At 51.6% G+C, this 24,622-nt stretch overlaps 1 protein-coding gene across 1 annotated transcript in view; it reads right to left on the reverse strand.

Annotated features, from left to right (window-relative positions):
• Window positions 1–5,724: 5,724 nt before the first annotated feature.
• LOC116271344 overlaps window positions 5,725–24,622 on the reverse strand; it is a 29,886-nt gene continuing 10,988 nt past the window's right edge. Inside the window, exon 2 of the mRNA XM_031658626.1 lies at window positions 5,725–6,141. Within this exon, the coding sequence (XP_031514486.1) occupies window positions 5,986–6,141 (156 nt within the window). The 3' untranslated portion in view covers window positions 5,725–5,985. The remainder of the gene's footprint in view (window positions 6,142–24,622) is intronic.

Genomic DNA, 24,622 nt, shown 5'->3' on the forward strand with positions numbered 1-24,622 from the left:
CTCCCAGGAGGGCTCCGGGCGAGAACAGACACAGGGAGCTGGGTGCGATTGGCCGAGCTCCGGCCAGAGGCCCCCAGGGCCCCTCCCAAGGGGCTCTCCCAGAACGCTGTGGGCCTGGCCTGATGATCGAAGGGTCCCCCATGAATGCTGGCAGCCCCATCACTGGGGCAACTGAAAACATCCCTGTGTGGGGTGGGGTTCTGCCTCTGGTGAGCCCACAGCCTGGCTGGGGGCCTCATTTCTCCAGAGCCAGCCCCCTCCCCATCAGCACCACCATGAGCCCAGGAGTTTGAGACCAGCAACACAGTGAGCCCGTCTCTACCAAAAATGTCTTGTGGGCCCCACCCCCGCTCTCTCCCGGCCAAGCCAGGCCTCTTGTTCCAATACTCCCAGCAATGGGAAGCTCTTCCCAAGCCCACCCTGGAGGCCGTGTGGGGCACAAACGGGGAGGAATTATGATGTAGGAAGTCCCCAGAGACCCTAACACGCAGGCCCTTCCTCGGAAGGTGCCGGATTCCAGAAGGCAGTTGGGGCTGGGGAGGAGAGGTCCCTGGGATGGGGACAGCCAGCCCCAGCCCTCACTGCCCAGGCAACCCTGTGCCAGCTCCTCCACATCACAGGCCGCCCGGGGCCCGACGGGGGCCTAACCGGGGAGCGTTTCCTAAGTCGGTCAGCCCTACCACCTTCCACCAGCTCGGCTAAGGCCCGCCACCACCCTCCAGGACTTGCACTCACCTGAAGTTTTCCTTTTCATCAACTCACTTTTAAAAACTCTTTAAACATTAAAATGTATCTCTCTCTCTTACCATCCACAGACGGTAACTAAAATATATCCCCGGATTACACTGTAAAACCCTAGCTTCCTTGTCCACAATTCTGAAATCTAAGAGGCCCTGAAAAACTAAAAAAAAAAAAAAAATCCCTAAGTTTGTGGCAAATCATTTGGCCATCAGACTGCATGCTGACAGACACAAAGCTAAGCGGCTTTCCCTCACATCTCCAACATGCAGAGAAAAGCGAAGCCTGGAACTGTGGATGAAGGCCAGGGCCCAGCCAGGGCCTGAGTCAGTGGTCAATGGCCCAGCCATGGTCACTGGTTTTTGTTTTGTTCTGTTTTGTTTTTTTGAGACAGAGTCTCCCTCTTTTGCTCAGGCTGGAGTGCAGTGGCGTGATCTCAGCTCACTGCAACCTCTGCCTCCTGGGTTCAAGCAACTCTCCTGCCTCAGTCTCCCGAGTAGCTGGGACTACAGGCGCCCACCCCCGGACCCAGCTAATTTTTGTAGTACAGATGGGATTTCACCACATTGGTCAGGCTAGTCTCAAACTCCTGACCTCAAGCAATCCACCTGCCCCGGCTTCCCAAAGTGCTGGGATTACAGGAGTGAGCCACTGTGCCCCGCCTCCCGTTCACTTCCTGAAGTCAAAAAAACAAAACAAAACAAACAACGGGGAACACGAGTTGCAAGGATCACTGGAGCCTAGGAGTTCAAACCCAGCCTGTACGACACAGGGCGGCCCTGGTCTCTAAAACAAAAACAAAATAGCTGGGTGTGGTGGCGCATGCCTGTGGCCTCAGCTCCTCAGGAGGCTAAGGTGGGAGGATCACTAAAACCAGGGAGGCTGAGGCTGCAGTGAGCTACGACTGCGCCACTGCACTCCAGCCCCGGCGACAGAGCGAGACCCTGTCTCCAAAAAAAGAAACACTTCTAGTCCCAAGGGTTTTCAGATAAGGGGTTACAGATCCACACAACGAAAACAAAACCAATACCGCTTCATTCTGTTCTGGACACTGCCCTGCTCCAGGCTTGCAGCCCATCACCAGGGTCGGTTCGTCTCTAGCCTGGTCAGACTCATGGAGACAGAAAGCAGAGAGCAGCCAGGGCTGCAGGAAGCAGAGTTCGTGTTTACTGGGGACAGAAGTTCAGTGTGAGAAGACAAAGTTCTGGGGATGGATGGTGGGGGTGGCTGCACAGCACTGCGAACGTATTCAATGCCACTGAACTGTACAGGCAAAAATAGCCGAAGTAGTCAATTTCCCATCATCTTAGCACAATAAAAACTGTTGAGGTTTGCATGACCTACTGGCCCTTGAGATGTCCCCTTGCAATAACAGTGAATGTGGGACGAAAGAGTGCAACGTCCTCTTGGGGTGATTGTCAGTGAACGCAGTGTCACCAGGGTCCCTTAAAACACGTCATCCGGTGTAAGAGTTCAGCCCACACCTGGAAACACCTGCCCAGGGCAGACAGGTCAGGATTTAGAGAACAGGGCCCTGGGTTCAGGCTCTGCCTCCACTGCGTAACAGCTGTGTGACGTGGGGGGACCCACATGACCTCTCTGAGCAAAGTTTCCTCCTTTCTTCAAGGAACTGGAGGGTACCGGCAGCCACCGAGACCCAAGCCCTCAGGAAAATGCTCCACAGACATTCATTATTCTCCCTGTGATTACTCAATAAAGGTGAGGCTGGCGCAGCCCGCCTGACATAGGAGATAGGAAAAATGTCCAAGGGTTCTATGAGGTCCCTGTCCTGAGGAAACTCAAGACCCCCTGGGAGAAAGATATAAAACTGGGCCCCAAGGACAAACCTGTGTGTTATGTGATAAAAATGGGATGCGAGCATATTTGAAGGTGGGAGGAAAGAGTGACAAGGTGTCAGCGAGCTTGTGAAAGAAAAGGCAGATTTATCTTCAGCCCGAAGAGGGAGGGATGACAGAGGAGACAAAGGCAAAAGGCAGGGTGACAGCCCACAGCCATTTTTATTTATGGCAAAAAGAGAAGAGGGCAAAGTCAGGCAGGGACTGGCGGCCCCATCTTCTGGCCTAGGAGTCTCACGTGTCCCCCTTGTCCTGTGCATCCCACAGTGGCCATCCACGCTGTCCCATCACTGGTCCTCGGACACTGCGGTAGCCTCCTCCCTGCTCTTCCAGCCAGCAGCCTCCGGAAGCCACCTTGGTCTCCGCACAGGGGTCTGCTGGCCACATCACACCCCTACTCAAAACTGTTCCCTGCTGTGTGTGGCTGAGCGGGCAGAGTGCACCTTCCAAATGGAGTGTCCCAATGTCATCCTTTTTAGATCCTGAGCTCCCAGACTTAGACTTTAGAGAGAAAAAAAGGGAAGAGGTGCAAACTCGGTGTTCTGGCCTGCAGCGCTTTTGACAGGAGAAGAAACTGCGCATTACCCAGAAATCAGCGGAGGGGCTTCTTGAAGAAGAAACGTGTCTCTTTTCACAGCTGAGCCAATGCGCCTCTGATGAAATAAACACAGCCGGACACTCCGGTTTGTATTCTTGGAGAGGGTGTTTACATTTTAAAATAAACACATCGCCCTCCTTCAAGTCTTTTTGGTCAGAAGACTCGGCTCCGTGTGAGTCCCGCCAGTGGACAGAAGAAAACCCACCGCCGGGTGCTGTGGCTCTCGCCTGTCATCTCCACACTTTGGGAGGCTGAGGCGGGAGGATTGCTTGAGTCCAGGAGTTTGAAGCCAGCCTGGACAACACAGTGAAACCCCATCTCTACAAAATATACAGGCTGGGCACGGTGGCTCATGCCTGTAATCCCAACACTCTGAGAAGCTGAGGCAGGCGGATCATCTGAGGTCAGGAGGTCGAGACCAGCCTGGCCAACATGCTGAAACCCTGTCTCTACTAAAAATATATTTTAAAAAAATTAGCTGGGCATGGTGGCGCATGCCTGTGATCCCAGCTACTCAGGAGGCTGAAGCAGCAGAATCACTTGAACCAGGAAGACAGAGGTTGTGGTGAGCCGAGATCATACCACTGCACTCCAGCCTGGGCAACAGAGCAAGACTCTGTCTCCAAAAAAAAAATAGCCGGGCGTGGTGGTGCATGCCTGTAGTCCCAGCTACTCCAGAGGCTGAGGTGGGAGGATTGCTTGAGCCCAGGAAGTCGAGGCTGCAGTAAGTCATGATCACACCACCGCACTCCAGCCTGGGCGACTAAGTGAGACCCTGTCTCGAAATAAAAAAGAAGGAACCCCACACTCCAGCCCATATTTTCTCAAAACAAGGGAGGTCTGGCAAGGAGCAAGGGGCTGAAGGGTCGGGGTGGGGGGTCTCTGCAGTGTAGGGAGGAATCAAATGGGGGCATCGCAGTCTCAGCAGAAAGAACCGCAGCATCCAGGGCTGAGTGGGCACTGTCCAGGAAGACGGCAGCCCTCCCCAGCCCCAGACACTGGCCAACAGAGCTCAGGCCACCTCCATCCCAACCTTCCCAGCACATCACCATTGGACGCACCCTGGTTCCGCTCATCCACTGCTTTATGGCCTGTCTCTCCCACTGCAAGGTCAGCTCCTGGCAGCCGGGGACTCTGGTCTGTGTTGTCTACAGCTATGCCCCCCTACCCTGTCCCAGGACAGGCCTGGCCCCCAGCTGGGGCCTAGAAAACATGTTCCGTGGAAGTGCCTCAATGCACTTTGCCAGCAGCTCTCATCCCCTGTTGACCTCGTCCGCAGAGAGGACCCTTTCCTCTCCCCCTTTGACAGTCAGAAACACATGGCTCCACTCTTTCTGAGCCCTGATACCCATGGTTGGGAGCTACAGTGACCCTTTGGGTCCAGACAGGGTGTCCCTCAGGCTCACTGCAGCTCCCAGCCATCCCGGTGACGGCCAGGGCTTCTGATCTTCCTTCGCTTCTGCCGCCCACATAGAGGTCGAATCCCAGCCCGAGGTGTGAGGACGCTGAGGGCCACACCTGCATGTCCTGGCCACCCTCTGCTGGAGCAGGACTCATCCAACCAAGGGGTGCTCTCGGTAGGAGGCAGGAATTGTTGGCTCCTTGGCATCTGGTTTGTCACTGACTGTATCTAGAAACTGCCCTGCATGCTCACCACACATCCGAGATGGAAAGAAAATACACCTCACAAGAACCTTGCTGATTTCTGCTCCAGTAGCCCCATGGGGACACTGGGCTGGCAGCGCTACTGGGACAAACCTTCTCTCTGCTCCAGGCCTCGGATTCTCAGCTGTAACAACGTGCAGGTGGGAACCGCCCCTCCAGAGCCCTTGGCCAATGAGGAGATGGAGCACGCGGATGAAGGTGCTTGTTCTAAGGCAACACAGAGTGGGGACACCAGGACCAGGGAAGGCCTTGATCCCAGAGGGAGCTGCCAAGCTTCCTAGCATAGGGAGGGATTGACTGTAGTGTGCAGAGAGGCCAGCGCTCTCATGACTGCCAGTGACGAGGGAAACACGGTCCCCGGGACCTGTCTTCTGGAACCAAGTGGAAGACCTGAATTATTTGGGTTTTAGGCCCCAGGCTGAGATAAAAGATTTGGGATTTTAAAGCTAGAAGTGCCACCCCGGGTGTCAGGATCGAACAGGAATTAAAAGAAATTAAAGACTGTGTAAGCAAAAACTCAGTTGTATGTAAGAAAACCAAGGCCGGGCACAGTGGCTCAAGCCTGTAATCCCAGCACTTTGGGAGGCCCAGACGGGCGGATCACGAGGTCAGGAGATCGAGACCATTCTGGCTAACACAGTGAAACCCCGTCTCTACTAAAAAATACAAAAAACTAGCCGGGCGCGGTGGCGGCGCCTGTAGTCCCAGCTACTCAGGAGGCTGAGGCAGGAGAATGGCGTAAACCTGGGAGGCGGAGCTTGCAGTGAGCTGAGATCCGGCCACTGCATTCCAGCCTGGGCAGCAGAGCGAGACTCCGTCTCAAAAAAAAAGAAAACCCAACTCCCCCTGAGGAAGAGAAAGGGCTGGTGTCCTTTAAAATTAACTGCCTGTTTTTCTCTCTGTGGCTAGTGAGCCTTCTCTCCCTTTCCCGCCCCTCCCCAAGTGGATGGAGGAGGGCTCACTGGGGTCCCCCTTCCAGTGTGGATCCCCAAGTGGCTCTGGGTCCACTGTTCTGAACTGCCCGCCCATGTGTCTGGCTTCCCCGCCAGGCTCTGAGCTCCAAGGGGCCAGGTCTTGTTCTCTGTGCCTGGCATGCAGGAGGTGCTCAATAAATGGCTGATCGATAAATCAGTCACACCCAAGCCCTTGTCTGACCCCATAGGAAATGCAAAAGTTGCATGGCTGACCTGACGTCACCAAATGAGCAGCAGGTCCCATACCGGGGTCTCCAGACTCCCTGGCCAGTGCTCGTCCTCTGATGCAGTACAGGCTTCTCCAAGTGTCCTGGACACATATTCACAGGGGAGAAACCCAAGCACAGGGTGACCTTCAAATTCAGTTAAAAATGGATTCTGCTGATCTTAATAAAAGATCCATTTAGCTTCTGAATGAGGGAATGCAAATTCCAGCAGGCCCCCCCACCCCGTCTAAACACGCGGTCTAAACACAGGGCCTAATGGGACTCCCTCCCAGCACAGGGAGCCTTGGCAAAGAAGGATAGCATGTCGCTGGATTAATTTATGGAGCTGCTCAAGGTCCGGGCAGGTCTGGCTGCCAGCAACCAGGAAAAGAGCACGTCTGTGTTCCACCCATCGAGAAACAATGCTTACCAAAGGCCTCGGATGGAATCCAGAAAGCTCTCCAAACCCGCCCTGGGCACCAGAGACTCAGCACCAGCCACACTGAGAGGCCATTTTTTCCCTTTCTCCCTCAAATGTAAAAAGTCACACACACTCATTGTGACAAGCCAAGACGCAGGAGTGCACACACGAACTTGACGCCAATCCCTTCCCCACTCTCTCGTCTCCCATCCCCCAGGGGCCGACAGTCTGATGCAGGTCCCCTCCGAGTTCTCCACAAACTTGTGAACAAGTCGGAACTTGGAACAAAGTTCCAGAGGAGGTGCCTTTTCTCCCTGGTCGCCTAAACTGAGATTATCCCATGCACGTTACTCAACATTTCGGGGCCTCACTCAGGTCGAGACAATGACAACACCGGCCCCAACCCTCTACCCACAACCCCCAAGTCCGAAAGTTCTGGAAACCGTAAGTTTTTCTTAACTCATTTGGCAGCAAAAACTGCCCTGCCCTGAGGCTATTTAGAGCCCTAGTTTTTTCCCCACTGGGCGTGAATACGCACATGTTTTGCAGCAGAAACATGACCGTGTTTGGTTATCGGGTGCTGCCCCCGACTCCGCTGGGGTGTCGTGTCAAACACAGCATCGGTACTAAAGCATCTGTCTGAGGTTCTGAAAAATCCTGACTTCTGAGACATATCTGGCCCCAAAGGTAACAGACCAGGGGCTGCAGGTCAGAAGTGATGGGAATCGGAGCTGCTAGCTTTGATTTGTTTTATTTTTTAACTCTGTGTAAATGGAATTAGGCTGCTGACTTTTGAAACACAGAGGCTCTCATTCTTTCTAACCTTTCCGGGATATTGTCAGCAGTGCTGTGCCCTAGGGCATCCCGCGTCTTCTTCGAGGTTAAGTTCATGGGGTTAATTCTGACGACCACAGGCGACACTGCAGTGGTCATCCTCATTGGCGCATATGTACCCCCTGGAATATTTACCTCGATAGGGGATTAGCAGGGGGGACCCAAATGGTGTCAGAAATATAGGGCGGAAGAAGGTGGATTTGACAAATGTGCATAGAGCAATCCTCCAAGACTCTAAATCCAGAGAGCTGCATCCAAGCCCATCCCCTGCGTGACTTGAGAAAGGTGACTTAACCTCTCTGAGCCTCAGGAACATGGGAAGCTGCGAGGCTGCTTCCAGCTCTCCTTTGACAGCTGCCACCCCTGTCCTGGCCTGGGTTACGGCCCCTGCTTCCGAAGTGGTTCCTGCTCATTTCCTCCCCTCCTTCTTCCAACTCGCCCGCCCGGTGCCACTCAGAAAAATCCTTCTTGTAAGATGTTTTGTTACAGCATCGTTCACCCAAGCTCCAAATACACAGTGGCTTCTTACCGCCCCAGTGAATGGAGCCCAAGCTCCTCTGTGGGTTTTTAAAATCTTATATTAAAAATATTAAAGCGGCCGGGCGCGGTGGCTCAAGCCTGTAATCCCAGCACTTTGGGAGGCCAAGACGGGCGGATCACGAGGTCAGGAGATCGAGACCATCCTGGCTAACCCGGTGAAACCCCGTCTCTACTAAAAAATACAAAAAACTAGCCGGGCGCGGTGGCGGGCGCCTGTAGTCCCAGCTACTCGGGAGGCTGAGGTAGGAGAATGGCGTAAACCCGGGAGGCGGAGCTTGCAGTGAGCTGAGATCCAGCCACAGCACTCCAGCCTGGGCAACAGAGCGAGACTCGGTCTCAAAAAAAAAAAAAAATTAAAGCACCTAAAATTCCACCACCCATAAGACAGCTGACTGCACCTATGCCTGTTCCTCCTCTCCCCTCACACGTAGGCAGAGGCACATGCCTGCGATTGGATGGTGGAGTGTGGACAGGTCTGTTTTTCACTTTTCCCACCTTACAAATCTCCTGAGTGATTCCTGTACTGGGAACAAGTCTTTATGATGATCTGAAAGCTACTGGCCTCATGACCGGCCCTGCCTGAGCTATGGCTGCCCCGAACACTCACTTTTAGTCATTTGTAGCCACTCACTTTTAGCCTCCTCTTAAAAAAAAACACACAGACCTAGGCACCTTGGATCCTGCTCTCTAGACACTTTTGTCCACCCCAGCCTTGGCAGCAGAAATTCAGATTCTCACCCTGGAGAGGTCTTTTCAGCCATTTCCTGAAACACACTGCACAGAACACAAGTCCATCACAGTAGACATCAGTGCATTAAAGGCACTGATAAGTCCTGCAGCCAAAGCTCCTGGTTAACTGTCTTTAATCTACTGTTTCCCAAATGCATTTGAGTAAGGGAGCAAAAAATCCCAACACTCAAGTCATTAGTGTTCCTTGGCACACACGTGGGGTCCTGCTAAGGGTCCAGGTCACCTCCCACACTTCCATAGTCATCTCCTGCTCAAAAACCTTCCAGAATGGCCCCTGTCTCCCTGGTAACCAATCTGAACATGGCCCCTGTCTCCCTGGTAACCAATCTGAATCTTGAGCCTGGTGTTTGCAATCAACCTGTTTTTACCTCTTAGAAAAAGAAGCTCATTGTGGCTGACACGGTGGCTCACGCCTGTAATCCCAGCACTTTGGGAGGCTGAGGTGAGCGGATCACGAGGTCAGGAGATCGAGACCATCCTGGCTAACACGGTGAAACCCCATCTCTACTAAAAATACAAAAAAATTAGCCAGGCGTGGTGGTGGGCTGTAGTCCCAGTTACTTGGGAGGCTGAGGCAGGAGAATGGCGTGCACCCGGGAGGCGGAGCTTGTAGTGAGCCGAGATCATGCCACTGTACTCCAGCCTGGGTGACAGAGTGAGACTCCGTCTCAAAAAATAATAAAAAAAGAAGCTCACTGTGGTTACTGCCTCGTGCAGATCTAGAAGAAGAAACAGTCCCAGACCAGCCTCTGACCCACTGGGTGACGTTAGGCGAACCCACTGGCCTCCCTAAGCCACAGTCTCCTCATCTATGAAAGGAAAGAACCAGCATCCCAGGACTAGTATTTTTGGGTTCTAGTCTATCCAGGAGTCTCAGCCCACAGTTGCAGCAGAGACCGCGAGGGCGCGTGGACACAGAGTCCAAGAACAGTAGCAAAGAGAGAAGGTGACCATTCTCCTGAAGTGATTCAGGGGCGTGGAGTCGAGCCCCGCTGCGTTGTTGAGTCAGGGTAGAGCTCTGCTACGTACCGGCCGCATGAGCCTGGGTGAGGCCTTCACCTCCCAGAGCCTCATTTCCTTTTTGAAAAATGAAGCAGGTTAGCCGGGCGCGGTGGCTCACGCCTGTAATCCCAGCACTTTGGGAGGCCGAGACGGGCGGATCACGAGGTCAGGAGATCGAGACCATCCTGGCTAACACGGTGAAACCCCGTCTCTACTAAAAAAATACAAAAAACTAGCCGGGCGAGGCGGCGGGCGCCTGTAGTCCCAGCTACTCGGGAGGCTGAGGCAGGAGAATGGCGGGAACCCGGGAGGCGGAGCTTGCAGTGAGCTGAGATCCGGCCACAGCACTCCAGCCTGGGCGACAGAGCGAGACTCCGTCTCAAAAAAAAAAAAAAAAGAAAAATGAAGCAGGCTATACACAGATGTATACACACACAAACACAGTGCATGTACAACTGGAGAAGTAGGAATAAGATCCGTGGACTGTGTCGATGGCGATGCCCTGACTGCAGCATTGTACCACAGTTACCCAAAAGGCTCCCACTGGGAAACATTCAGTGAAGGATACACTGGCTCTTCACTATTTCTCACAACCGCACGTCTATCTACAATTATCTCAGAATAAAATGCTTTTAAAAACTGGCTGGATGCGGTGGCTCATACCTGTAATCCCAGCACTTTGGGAGGCCGAGGCGGGTGGACCACTGAGGCCACAAGTTCAAGACCAGTCTGGCCAACATGGCGAAACCCCATCTCTGCTAAAAATACAAAAATTAGCCAGGCATGGTGGTGGGCACCTGTAATCCCAGCTACTCAGGAGGCTGAGGCAGGAGAATCGCTTGAACCCAGGAGGTGGAGGTTGCAGTGAGCCGAGATCGCACCACTGCACTCCAGCCTGGGCGACAGAGTGAGACCATCTCAAAAAAAAAAGAGAGAAGCAGGTGAGCCCAGGAGTTTGAAGCTGCAGTGAGCTATGATCAGGCCACTGTACTCCAACCTGGGTGACTGAGCAATATCCTGCCTCTATAAAACAATAAAAACAACAATACATTTAGAAACATAGCAGGAATACTCATGGAGATATGGCAGCTATTCAACAGGATGGTGTGTCTATCACTCCCTTCCAATGCCTATCCACATCGCGAGTGTTCAATAAACAGACACTGAAGAACTGAATGAATGGAGAAACAGAAGGAATGTGAACTCGGTGTTCAATCTTTTTTCTTATTCTTTTGATGAAGTCTTAATAGTCCAGAAAAGGAAACACGTTTTGAAGTCCGATGGCTGGGTACGCTGCAACCAGAGGGCTCCCTATGGTCTCCCAAGCATTAGAGGCCTTACTAAGATGTGCCAGATGCCTGGGGAGGAGCCTTCTAGCAGGCTCCTAGCCCCCTCCAACAGCCCTCCTGCCCTAGTCGGCCAGAGGCCAGGTGGGGCGGCACACAGCCAGCAAAACCAAGAACAGGGGTCACTCTTGTTCGCAACGGCATTTACACAAATCCCACCTTCTTCCCAAAAGGGCGAGGCGGCTTCCAGCTGAGGCCCAGATGCTGCCTCGACCCCCACGCCTTCTCTCCTTCTGCCCTAGTCCCTTCCAACAGCTGGCCCAGGGAAGCCACCCATAGGCTGCCAAAGAGAATATCCCCCTGCTGATCTCACCCCCTCTGCCATTTGCTGGAGCTGGCGAGGAGGCCAGGAGGCCTCCAGGCTCCCCACCGCGTCTGACGAGCTTAGGCCCCGGAACCTGCAAGGTCACTCAATAAGAACCAAAGGGTGAGGGGGGACAGGCTCAGGATGGAGGCAGCGGAGGCGCAGATGAGGTCCACGGAGGCTCCTGCAGAGCCACGCGCACCTGTGAAGCTGGAGACAACCTGGGCGCACAGCCACAGGTGGCCGTATGTAGCCAATGAAACTGTTCTAGAAGAACGCTGAGCCACATGAGGCTTGGCACATTGCTCTAACACGTCCCAACTCGTTTAACCTTTGAAACAACCTTACAATAGACATATGGCTATTAACCTTTACAGATGGGGAAATTACAGCACAGAGAGGTTAAGTAACAGACCCAAGAATACACAGCTAGGTAGAGCCCAGATTTGAACCCCAGCATCTTGCTTTACAGTGGATAGTCCTAACCGCTCTAAAAGACATGATGTCCTGGGTGAAAAAGACCAAAACATACAATGTACAGCGTGGTCCTACCCACAGTACTGCCTACGTGTGTGCTGTGCATGTGTCTGAGTGCACCAGAATGTACACGAGCAAAAAAGGGCTGGAAGTTCTGGATGGCGGGATTTAGGTCATCTTCATTACCTCCTTCTCATCTCTGCTGTCTACATTTTCAACATGAATAGCTTAGACTTCAGAAAAAGATTCAAAACTGCTGCCCTTGTCCTCCTTGGTGCCCTGCAATGCAAGCGCCGACCCATGCCTGCCCACCCTGGAGGCCCTGCTAATGGCCTAAGTCCTTCAGGTCCCCGGACCCTCACACCACCCAAGTCTATCGGTCATGGTGTCAGGGAAATCGTCTAGCCAGAAGCCTTGCAAGTATCGCCTCCCATACGTTTGGCATCAGCACACGCGGCCCTTCTCACCCAGGGTGTTGACTCTCGGGTGACAGGTAAGTTCCGGCCTCTACTCGCTAGCCCATCACAGGCACAAGGACTGTTTACTGCAACACTGGGGGATGTTCATGCCGGCGTGAAGTGAACAGAAGAGGCACAGCTGCATGGAAAGTTCCATCTCAACTTGATAGGAAGTGTGCACTGAACACGCCGAGGGGGAACAGGAAAGATCAGCTGTCGCCGCCTCTGAGCTGTGAGGCTGCTCGGGAGCACTGCTCCTTCATTCCTCTCTGAACTTTCCAAAACCCCTACGGCAATCATGGAATGATCATAAAAATGAAAGCTAACATGGCCAGGCACGGTGGCTCCTGCCTATAATTCCAGCACGTGGAGAGGTCGAGGCGGGCAGGTCACTTGGGGTCAGGAGTTTGAGACCAGCCAACACAGTGAAACGCCATCTCTTCCAAAAATACAAAAATTAGCCAGGCGTGGTGGCACGCACCTGTAATCCCAGCTACTCGGGAGGCTGAGGCAGAGAGAATCGCTTGAACCTGGGAGGCGGAGGTTGCAGTGAGTCGAGCTCATACCACTGCACTCCAGCCTGGGTGACAGACTCTATCTCAAAAAAAAAATTGTGCTAACACTACATGGGGCTTACTGACTGCCAGAGACTAGGCTAAATGCTCCACACGGGTTCACTAACTTAACCCCCTCTTTGAGGTGGATACAATCACAAGTGTTTTCCAGATGGAGAAACTGAGGCACACAGAAGTTAAGCTGCTTGCCCGTGATCACACAATAAGTGTAGGAGCTGGGATTTATCATCTTTAAAATGGAAAAAAAAAAAAGTATTAAAATAATCTTTTGATATGAAGGGTCAAGGATAGAAAAGGACTTTCGCAGGTACTGAATGTACAGTGTTATGTAAATAAACATTACCTACCCACATGCTTTGCCCCTCATTTAAAAGCAAACCATACAGAAGAATCCTCATACATTGCTGGTAGGAATGTGAAATGTTGCAGCCTCTTTGGAAAACATCTGGAAAATAATCTGATAGTTCCTCAAAAGGTTAATCATAGTTAGGATATGGACCAGGCATAGTGGCTCACACCTGTAATCTCAGCACTTTGGGAGGCTGATGCAGGATTGCTTAAGCCCAGCAGTTTGAGGCCATCCTGGGCAACATAATGAGACTCGTGCCTCTAAAAAAATATAAAATTAGCCAGATATGGTGGTGCATGCCTCTAGTCCCAGCTCCTCAGGAGGCTGAGGTGGGAGAATCACTTGAGCCTGGGAAGTCAAGGCTGCAGTGAGCTGTGAGTGTGCCATTGCACTCCAGCCTGGGTGACAGAGCAAGACCCCATCTCAAACATAAAATAAAATACATTTAAAAATAAAGTTATAGTGCTACCCAGTAATTGTAAGTATATACCCAAGAGAAACAAAAACATATGTCCACACAAAAACCTATACCTGAATGCTTGTAGCAGCTTTATTCACAACCGCCAAAGGATAGAAACAACTCAAATATCCGTCCACTGATGAGTGGATAAACAAAATGTGGTCCATCTATACGATGGAATGGTATTCGGCCAGAAAAAGGAATGAAGTGCTGATACTTGCTGCAACACGCATGGACCCTGAAAACATTATGTCAAAGAAGCCAGTCATAAAAGACCACATTTCGTATGGTCCCATTTATGTGAAATGTCCAGAAAACGCACATCTATAGATACAGAGAGTAGATTTGGGGAGAGAGGAGAATGGGGTTTCTTTTAGGGATGAATTTCTAAGATTAGACAGTGGTGATGGTTGTACAATTTTGTGAATATACTAAAAACATTGAATTGTACATTTTAAATGGCAAATTACATAATAAAGCTGCTGTGTATATATATATGTGTGTGTGTGTGTGTGTGTGTATATATATATATTTTTTTTTTGAGATGGATTCTGGCTCTGTTGCCCAGGCCGGAGTACAGTGGTGCAATTTTGGCTCACCGCAGCCTCTGCTTCCCAGGTTCAAGCAATTCTCCTGCCTCAGCCTCGCAAGTAGCTGGGAATACAGGTACACAACACCACGCCCAGCTAATTTTTTGTATTTTTAGTAGAGACGGGGTTTTCCCATGTTGGCCAGGCTAGTGTCGAACTCATGGCCTAAAGTGATCCACCTGCCTTGACCTCCCAAAGTGCTGGGATTACAGGCATGAGTAAGACTCTGTAATCCTAAAATATATATATATTTTTAAAAGAATGGAACTGACACAGAAGCAGCTGTCAGTGACTCTGACGGGACCTTGGGCCACCCTGGAGATGAAGGAGCAGTGGGTCTGCAGGATGCCGCTCACCATCAGCCCCACCCTGGTGAGTCCCGCCCTTTGTGCCCTCAGCCAGGAATCCCACATAGGCTTGGCAGCTGGGCTGACGTCCCATGGCCCCTCAAATTGCTAATGCAAAAATACCAGGATATCTACTGCCAGAGGGACAGTCTTGGCTGATGAAGCAGAAATTTCCAGGGCACTGGCATTCTGCCTCAGCCTCTGACAGGCTAAGTTATAGGCAAGTCCTCCAAATTGGTGGGCAAGTCCCTTTCCCTTCCTGGGCCTTGGAGTTCTGTTAAAGTGAAGAGTGTTAGACTCAACTTCACCCAGTCCTGTGATTCTAAACAGACATTCAGATTTGTTAAAAATACAAAGACAAGTGAAACTGGAATTTCAATCAAGGTTATGGATAAAACACACTTTGTAGCAAAAGCACAGAAGGTCACAAATACTTCAAATGGTGGATACTTTGTATAAGAAATGAAACATAACATTATTAAATGCATATGCTCCAAACAACACAGTCACTAATATTGAGAGAGCCAGCAATTCTTTACGATCTGTGATTCTGAGATAAAGTAGTTCTCTTTTCTGCATTAAAAAATATTTCAGTTTAGTATCTTTCTTACTTATCCAAGTTTTCATAAAATTCACTCAAGCCAAAGGACACACCATCTGGACTTCACCAATGTCCATCACAGGGGCAGGTGATAGCGAGAAATTGCTTTAGCCTCCACTGGCTCAATACACAGAGAGAAGAACAGGCTTGGGAAGTGTGCCCTTAGACCTAGATAACTTGGAACAGTCCTGGTGTTTTCATACACATTTCTTCTAGATTTGCAAAAACAGAGCAAGATAGGTGACAAGTGCAAAAGATAATACATCTCAAGCCCCCCCCAAAAAACTGGTTCAAAAACTTTAAAGAGGTAAATCTCTAAAATACAAACCTTCTGGGAGATTAATAAAATTCCTACACTGGTTAAGAAAAGAGAAGGCACCAATATCAGGAATGAAAGAGGGGACATCATTACAGAACCTACAGGCATTAGAAAGATAATAAAGAAATATTAAGGACAAAGTTATATCAATTAACTTGACTACCTAGACAAAATGAATAAGTTCTTTGAAAACAATAAATTACCAAAACTGACTTAAGAAATAAACCTCATGGGAGAATTCTCGTCGTCAGTACATCAAGACAAAGGCCAAGTTTCCCATCTACTTAAGAAGGTGATTCAGAAAAAGACTACCAACTGGAACAGGTTTTTAAATGTGGACAAATCTGGTTTGTTTTGGCAGTGATGTCTCTTAGAACTTTTATTTACTGTGGTTTTTAAAGACATATACTTAATGCCATTTTTATTGTTTTTCCCTAACCTCCCATTTTCACTGAGACTTTGATCTTGCCAGTTGTGATTTTGCCAAGTGCAGTGCTTTTCAGGAATGCCACTCCCACAGCTGGCAAGGAATCACTGTGTACAATGCACAAAAGAAAAACAATAGAGGGTCAATGGGTAAAAATTCAAATTTTAGCTATTTTTTTCTATCTAGTTGGAGAAACAGGGCTTATACATATGAGTCAATCAGAAGACAACATGAAGTCACAGAATGAAGTGCTAGGTTATTATCAAATGTCAAAAATGCTAAATACAGACAAGTGTCTAGGTCAGTCAGGAGAGGGAAGAGAAACTTCAGCTCGCAGGAATCAGCAAAGAAGGCTCCCTGGAGCAGGAAATAGGCAGAAATGGGAAAGAAAGAGCATATGTCAAGACTTAATGGTGGGAGCAAGCTTCGCTCTTCAAGGAATGGTGAAGAAAAGGCTTCTGGCAGCACCAGAGTGTGTGCAGGGAAATGCGTCTATAACAGTGGCTGTTTACATTCTGGGAGTCACATGTCCCCCACAGTAAGTCTGATAAAACCACTGATCCTCTCTCCAGAAAATGCACATATGCACCAGATTTTACAGTAAATTTTGAGGGTTAAGAAAGGTGAATGTGAGAACAGAGGTAGTGTTGAGAATGATGGATCTTTGTAAACTCTCTTCTTTTCATTTTTTTAAGACAGAGATAAGGTCCCGCTCTATCACCCAGGCTGGAGTACAGTGGTATGATCATAGCTCACTGCAGCCTTGAACTCAAGTAATCCTCCTGTCTCAGCCTCCCCATCATCTGGAACTATAGGGCATGCCACCACATCTGGCTAATTTTTAATTTTTTTGTAGAGATGGCGTCTTGCTTTGTTGCCCAGGCTAGTCTTGAACTCCTGGCCTCAAGTGATCCTCCTGCCTTGGCCTCTCAAAGTGCTGAGATTACACGTGTGAGCCACTGTGCCCGGCCTCCCTTAGCTCTTTCCCATAACGTGACCTAAAAAGTATCCCTCCTGATTCACCTGGACTAAAAGGGTCTAGGTCCCTGTGTTTTTGAGGTCTAGGTGCCAGCTCTCCAGAACAGTGGGAATGGAGGAACAGAAGGGAAATAATAAATAGCAAAAGTAATAAGAGCCAATGTTAATTGAGCACATACCATGTACTACAGCCTGTGATACACACTCTACTGTAATTCCCATACACAGATGAGGCAACAGGGCCCACAGACAGACAGACGGTCAGGCAGCAGGTGCCCTCTGACTGCTGCCCAGTGCCCAGCAGCCCCATGAAGGACCATGTGCCTGAATGCCCCTCCGTCTCTCAGATGAGCACTGGGAGCCCATGGCAGGTTGAGGGAGCCTGGATCCCAGGTACCCTCCAGCCACTCACAGGTTTCCATCCCACACCTGCCTCCCCTTGGATGACAGTGACCACAGTCTGGCAGCCACTGTGAACAGGGCCCAGCACCCTGCAGATGGTACCAAGGCCCATGGGAGACATGGCAGGACCCTGGGAGCAGGGGCCCTGCCACAAGGCCAGGGTTGCCCAGGTCGGGGAAGGGTAGGGTTATCCTGAGGGTGAGGGGCACGGGCCCCTTCATTCCCAGGGCCTTTGAGTGGGTCCTTGGCTACCTCCCCTCATCTTTCCTCTGCCCCTACTAACCACAGCGATTATTTCCCAAGTCTGGACCACAGGCAGAACCCTCGGCTGCGGCTTCACCTGCTTCATATCCCACAGTCCTGTGAGGTCAGTCCCAAGCCTGTCCCTGTGTGTGAGTGAGGAGCCCAAGGTCCAGAGAACAGAATGACCTGCTGAGGGCCACCCAGGCAGGAGCAAGTGAGGGTGAGCCCTGATGTCTGAACCCCCTTAGCCAAACCATGCCATCTCCCGGTCAACAGCAGACCAGCACTACCTTCCCTAAAGCCTGGGTTTCTGCGTCGCAGGAAAGGGATGGTACTGGCGCTGGCCTCACCTCCTTTTGTAAGGATGGCTGGAGAGCCAGGTGACACTGAGCAGCAATGGGCTTGGTCACAGGGAAAATGTGGGAAGCAAGTTTTGAGTTTTGAACTCCTTCTTTCTCTTCCCCCAGAGCAGGGCTCTCAGCCCAGAGAACAGGGACCCAGTGCTCCCTAGGGCCTTGGCCCAGCCTGAAGCTGCCCCCGGCACTGCCCAGCCTCGCTCTGTCCCTTCCACCAGCCAAGGCCCCCAAGCTGTGGGGCTGCCAGCTCTGCTGCTGCTGACGCTGCATTCCGCTGGCCTGATTAAGGCCCTGGAGCTGCTGCAGCCAGAGTCACAAGGGATCCCATCATGCCTCCTAGGCCCTGAGCTCCGGGCACCTGGACACCACAGAGCCTGCCAGGCAGCTGGGTCGCTCCCATTGGCCAGCTGCAGACCTGGAGGCGACAGAGGCAAGAGGCACCTCAAGGAGGACCACTCCCCAGAGACACCAAGCGTGGCTGCGTCACTGCACCAATCCCAGTGCTGGCCTAGCACACGCTCAGCAGGGCTGGCCTCGTCCGGGCCCCACAAAGTCACCCTGAGGGGCTGGTGGGAAAGAGGAAGCCAACTTCCCTCGTACACCCGTCAGAGGGTCCTGTTTACAGGTCAATGAGATAATGTCTTGTCATCGATACATGGCAACCATCACTACTATTTCCTTATCACCATTACCATCATCATCATCCTTACTGCATTTCACTGATTTGAAGACCCAGACTGTTTAGATTTTTTTGTTTTTTGTTGTTTTGATATAGGGTCTTGCTCTGTCACCCAGGCTGGAGTGCAGTGGCATGATCATAGCTCACTGTAGCCTCAAACTTCTGAGCTCAAGCTATTCTCCCACCTCAGCCTCCTGACTAGCTGGGACCACAGACATGCACCACCACACATGGCTAAATTTTTTTTTTTCTTGAGACAGAATCTCACTCTGTCGCCCAGGATGGAGTGTAGAGTTGCGATCTCAGCTTACTGCAACCTCCACCTCCCAGGTTCAAGCCATTCTCCTGCCTCAGCCTCTCTAGTAGCTAAGACTGCAGGTGCCCGCCACCACACCCGGCTAATTTTTGTATTTTTAGTAGAGACGGGGTTTCACCATGTTAGCCAGGATGGTCTCGATCTCCTGACCTCATGATCTGCCCGCCTCGGCCTCCTAAATTGCTGGGATTACAGGTGTGAGCCACCGTGCCCAGACAAGTTTTTAATGATTTGTACATATGGGGTCTCACTATGTGGTTCAGGCTGGTCTCGAGCTCCTGGGCTCAAGCAATTCTCCTACCTCGGCCTCTCAAACTGCTGGGATTACAGACGTGAGCGACTGTACCCAGACTGTTTTACATGTTAATGTATCTGAAATGTGAAATCAGGACAAAATCTCACAATGGGTGGAGGGTGTCTCCCAAGGCAGCATCTTCTCAGGCCTAGGGGGACACAGAACAATATCAGTGGCGACTGTGGTCAGATGTCGCCGCCCAGCCCATCATGGTCTCTCACGCTGGCTTGCCTCTCCTCTCATCTGGCACACAGTATGAGCCGTAAAACTGCTGACTGAACCCACCCACCACCCTGCTCAGGTCTCTGCATCCACAGCCCATGGCAGAGACGCCCCTCACTATGTCAATTTCCCCCATAAACATCTCCCAGACAATGGCCCTCCCAGCCCCTGCAGGGCCCCCCAGAGTTTCCCAGAATGCCCCAGGGAGGGCTCAGATCACGGGCAGGAGGGCTGCCGCCAGCAGGGAGCCCCCAAGGAGCTTCAGGCCACAGCCTGGCAAGGGTGAAGCACCAGGAAGTGGATTTGGCTTGGGCTCCCACAAGCTCACACAGACCAAGGGAGCCAGAGACAGGGACATTTCTCCTGCCATCCAGAGAAATTCTTACAACATGTGAGTCCTGGGAAGCTCTGGCCAATATGCTCAGAACCATCTCACCAAACAGGGAGACGGCGCCAGGAGCCCCAGAGCTAGGGCTTAGTGAGAAGTTTCCAGCGGGTGTTCCAAGCGTGCTCAGCCCAGCTCCCTGCAGGCTGCAGGCTGCAGGCCGCAGGCCAGATGCTGGGCTCTGCATGGAGGTGACTTCTAGGGCTGCTGGGAGGTCCTCTGCCAAGGGCGGGCAGGGACACAGCTCTGGCCACCTGGCAATCATGACACCAGAAAAATCACTGGGAAGGAGCATCTATCAGACCCATGGCCCCAAAGTGACTGTTGGAGTAGAGAAAACTTGTGTGCAGCTGGGCTGAGAAGGGAGCACTCTGCCCCTGGAGCTGACACCTGTGTGGCCTTGGGCAAGTCACTTTCCCTCTCCGAACCTGAGACCTCGGTGTCCAGATGTGAATAATTCAGATAAAAGAGGCACCAAGACAAAGATGCTGCCAGAGATGGAGGAGCTGCATCGTAGTGGAAATAGCGCCAATTCATGCGAAAGACAAAACAGCCACAAATGTGCCAAATCTACGATGAAAGACTGGACAAAACTAAAGGGACAAAAAGATAAATCTAAACTGTAGTAGTTCTCAACACTCTTTTCTCAGCAACTGACAGACAAAAAAAAAATTTAATAATAACCTAGACAATTTGAACACCACTACCAACCACCAATCTCCTCAAATTAATTAATAGGTAGAGAACCAACTACTGCTGCTTCCATATCCTTTTCAAGAGCTTGTGGTCCCTTCTTCAAGACAGTACACTTAAATATAAAGGGATTAAAGCCATACAGAGTACCTTGTCTGTTCACAGAATTAAATTAGAAATCAATAACCGTAAGATATTAAGATAGTCCAATGTTTGGAAATTAAGCAACATACTTCTAAATAATCCATGTTGTCTAAAAAAAACACAAGGGAAATTGAAAAACATTTCAAATGAGATGAGAATGAGAAATGACTTATCACAAAGTGTGGGGTGCAGCTAAAGCAGTGCTTAGAGGAACATGCATAGCTTTAATTGCCTATATTAAAGTAGCGATAATAATCCCTCCCATGCAGAATTTTAGAGAAAAGTAAAGGAGCTTTCATGGGGGAAAGAGGGAAGCATATGGGGAATGCTTAGCAAATATGCCAGTGCCTGGCTCCCTTCTTAAGTATAATTTAGCAGGCATGATTGAGGTTAGAAATTTCTCTCTGCACACCCTGAGGGAAAATATGACTTTGCAGGTTTCCCTTTTTTCCCCTAGGAAATACAAGATCAAGAATTTGCCAGGCATGCAGGGGAAGGGGGAGCAGAGACATCAGAAGATGCCACCAGCAGAGTCATTGGGAGCCACAGGCATTCGTTCCGAGACAAGGTAATAAACCAGAACCAGAGACAACAAAAAGGAAGACAGGCCTGAGTCACAGATGGGGTCCAGAAGCCCCTCCCAAAACTCTTCCTGTTCCCCAGAACTCCCCAGGCAGAATTCTCAGAGCTGCAGAGGATCCTCAGAAGCCTGTCATTCCTTCCTGACACATAACAGGTGAGGCCTGGATTCTGAGGGAGTGAGTTCTCCATCCCTGGAAGGATTCAAGAGGAGGCTGAAGACTCACTAGGGAATGATAAATAAGGCCCATAAACAAATATGAACAATTACCAAGTTTTTACTGGGATCTTGGTCTGTGCAGAACATGTCAACAGCTTTGTCTCACCCTCATGACATCTCTGTGAAGAAAGTTCTAGAAAGAAGGCATGGGGAGGTATTTGAGAGCCAGACTTTGGGCCAGACACACAGGGATCCCATGCCAGCTGTGCTGCTCCCCAGCTCTGACCTTGGCACGTGTCTCCACCTCTCTGAGCCTCAGCCTGCACATCTGTAAAATGGGAGCAATCATCTCTAAGGCACAGGGGGGCATCCACGTAGGTGAGCCATCATTCTTGTCCCAGCTTTACAGCTTTACAGCCAAGCCTAAGACAGTCCAGGCGACTTATCCAGCGTCACAAAGCAGAGAAGGACAAGTGCAAACATATATCTGAGTCCAAATGGCCCCAGGACATGGAGGACAGCCAGATCACCAAATCAGAAGGGACCCTCTGGGGTCACAGGTGAGAACTTCACCCCACAGGGGTGAGGGCAGAGCAGGGTGGGGTCTGGGTGCCCTGGCTGTAGAACACCAGCCTCTTCAACCCCACCCTGAGCCTTTCCTCCCCAGTCACTGTGCCCACCTCCTTCCTGGTGCAGCCCAGCTGGACTCCAGAGTCTGTGCCAAGTTGTTTCTTAAGACGAACACCCCTGTGGCCAAGAGGAAGTGGTGGCACAGGTGACAGCGAGGCTGGCACACGGGCCCTGCCAGATTCACCTCCAGGCAAGAATGTGAGTGTGTGTGCATGAGTGTGCATGAATGAGAGAGGGTGTGTGGGAGTGAGTGTGTGCATACAGATGTGTGTGAGGGCATGTGGATGTGTGTATGTGCAAATGACTGTGCAGGTGTATGAGTGAGAATGTGGGGGTGAGGGGGTGAGGGTACAGGTATGCATGGAAGAGCAGGCATGTGAGCACGTGGGCACAGGTGTGAGGGAGGGTGTGAGTGCACATGAGTGATGTATGTATGAATGCACATGACCGCATGTGCAAGAGTGAGTGTGATATATAAATGTGTGGGTGGGTTTGCATGTGAACGTGTGTGTATACAAGTGTGTGAGTGCGGTGCATGAGAAGGAGGTGCAACGTGTGTGTGTGTGAGAGAGAGGTGGATGTGCAGGGGTGTGTGGGTCAGAGGGGTGGTGGGGGCAAAACTACCCCACCCTGTGGATGCTGGGGGAGGAGGGACTTTACTCCCATCTCGTGCCCTCTCAATCCGCTGTCCCTCCCACACAGGCGGCCTCAGCACGCCTGTCGGCTTGGCCTGCCTTCCTGAAGACTTGCACTGCACCAGGCCTTAAGCCCTAAAGAAAGGCCCGGTTCACCCTGTCACCTGCCGAGGGACAGGTGAGCAGCCAGCGTGCTCCAGGTTTCTCCCATTCATGGGAAGTGCTCTTGGAGGAGGCATCCAGCAGTCACACCCTTTGGCACTCAGAAAAACAGACCCTGCATTGACCCCAAACACTTACGAATCAGGAAGAAAATGCAGTTTCTGGAAGAGAAAGAGGTTGAGGCATGGGAGAAGCAACAATTCCCCCTGCAGGGACCAGGCCACCAGGGGAGTGACACTTTCTCTGGCTGCTGCCTTTCACCACGGGGCTCACACGTGAGGCCACCTGAGGGCCAGGCCTGACCCTCCTCCCATCCTCTGGAGGCTGCCCAGTTTCTCAGACAACAGGGCTGAACCCAGAGGCCATTCTGCATGCCCCGGGGTCCACCAGGTACATTCTGGGCTTCTGTAGGAGGCCGAATGGTTGGTATTATTCCCAGAATGGCACCTCCTTCTCCCACAGGAGCCCAGACTACCCGGACTCCTGGCAGCGGGGGGTGGGAGGGTGGAGGAGGGCTTCCCAGGAGCCCTCACTGTCCATTGTGCGTCCCCTGTACTTGGTGTGAACAGCCTTGCTGGGGACACCGCGCAGCCTGGAAGCACAGCACGAAGCCATATTCTGGATGTTCCACGGTTCCCCTCTCCAGAGGCTCCTGGGAAGTCGTACAATTGCACAAGAGAAAGAACAGCGTACAGCCGTGAGACAGTCCCTCTCAAAGGGCAAGGGCATGCCTAGAGGACATGCCAGCTCAAAGGGACTGCAGATTCACAGAGCTGGCACTGCAGCTGTTCCAAGTCCCCACCATGCTCTCGGGACGTCCAAGCCTCAACCTACCCTGCGCTGCCATCCAGGTGCCTCCTGGCCTCCCTTTGCTGCTGGGTCTGGACCCCAGGACCCCTCCCAGCCCCACGGCCAGTCCTGTTGCGTCTGGAAGTGTGGAGGCCCCATGCCACTTCCCAGCTGCTGCCCTTATCACTGTCACTCCCCCACACAAGCCTCCCAGCCTGCAAACCTTCCCACCCGAAGCGGGAGACTAGGTTGATGGGTCTGGAAAGGTGAATAAAACGCCACAGCAGTGGTCAGCCCTCTGGCCCTCTCCCTCCAGAACTCAGAGCCTTTCCGAAAGCTGATGCGAGAGGCCATGGCGGCCTCCTCCTGTGCTAAATCAGGGGAGGGGCTGGGTAGAAGCCAGGCCCCTACCGGGGCTGCATCGCCTCCCAGACGCACCCCTTAACTTCAGGGCGAGGAAAAGGCTGAGGCAGTGGCGTTGGACTGGCCACTCTCCCTCACCTCCCAGCCCTGCCAATGACGGCGGGCACCTCCACCCCGAACTCCCTTAGGTTTCTGAGCCTTGGCCTCCTTATCTGAAAAGTGGGAATGATACCATCGCCCACGGGGCCATTCACGCCCCCCTCTGCGGTCCAAGGAGAAATGGGCAGACTTTAGGGAGGTGGGGAACCGGCACCCTGCTCACGGTCACCAAGTTAGCCAGTGTCAGTGTGGAGCCCAGATGAGACCCATAAGGATCCCGGGGCCAGCGGACCCTGTGGGCAGCTGCGGAGGCTGACACCAGACACATGGCCCAGCGTTCACCTGCTCTAAGCTTTCCAAGTTCAACATCATGAAACACATGTTCTTTCTAAATGTAAAATACGACACAATCTGAAAATGTCTTTAAAACGTTGAAATGGTTCCTACAGTATAATAAATTGGCAGGCAGCATCCCAGCATACATTTAAAGAATAAAATCAGGACTTTTTAAGGTGACATCACTGGTACGTAAATGCCGGAAGACGAAGCTTTTCGACATTCGCTACTTAGTTAAATCCTAAGAACTCACCAGAGACCCCTCCTCCAGGGAGCCTTCCTGACCCCACCCACCTTCATCTTCCTCCCAGCCTGTCTT

Source organism: Papio anubis, chromosome 18 (genome assembly GCF_008728515.1).
Source record: "Papio anubis isolate 15944 chromosome 18, Panubis1.0, whole genome shotgun sequence".
NCBI classification, from domain to species: Eukaryota; Metazoa; Chordata; class Mammalia; order Primates; family Cercopithecidae; genus Papio; species Papio anubis.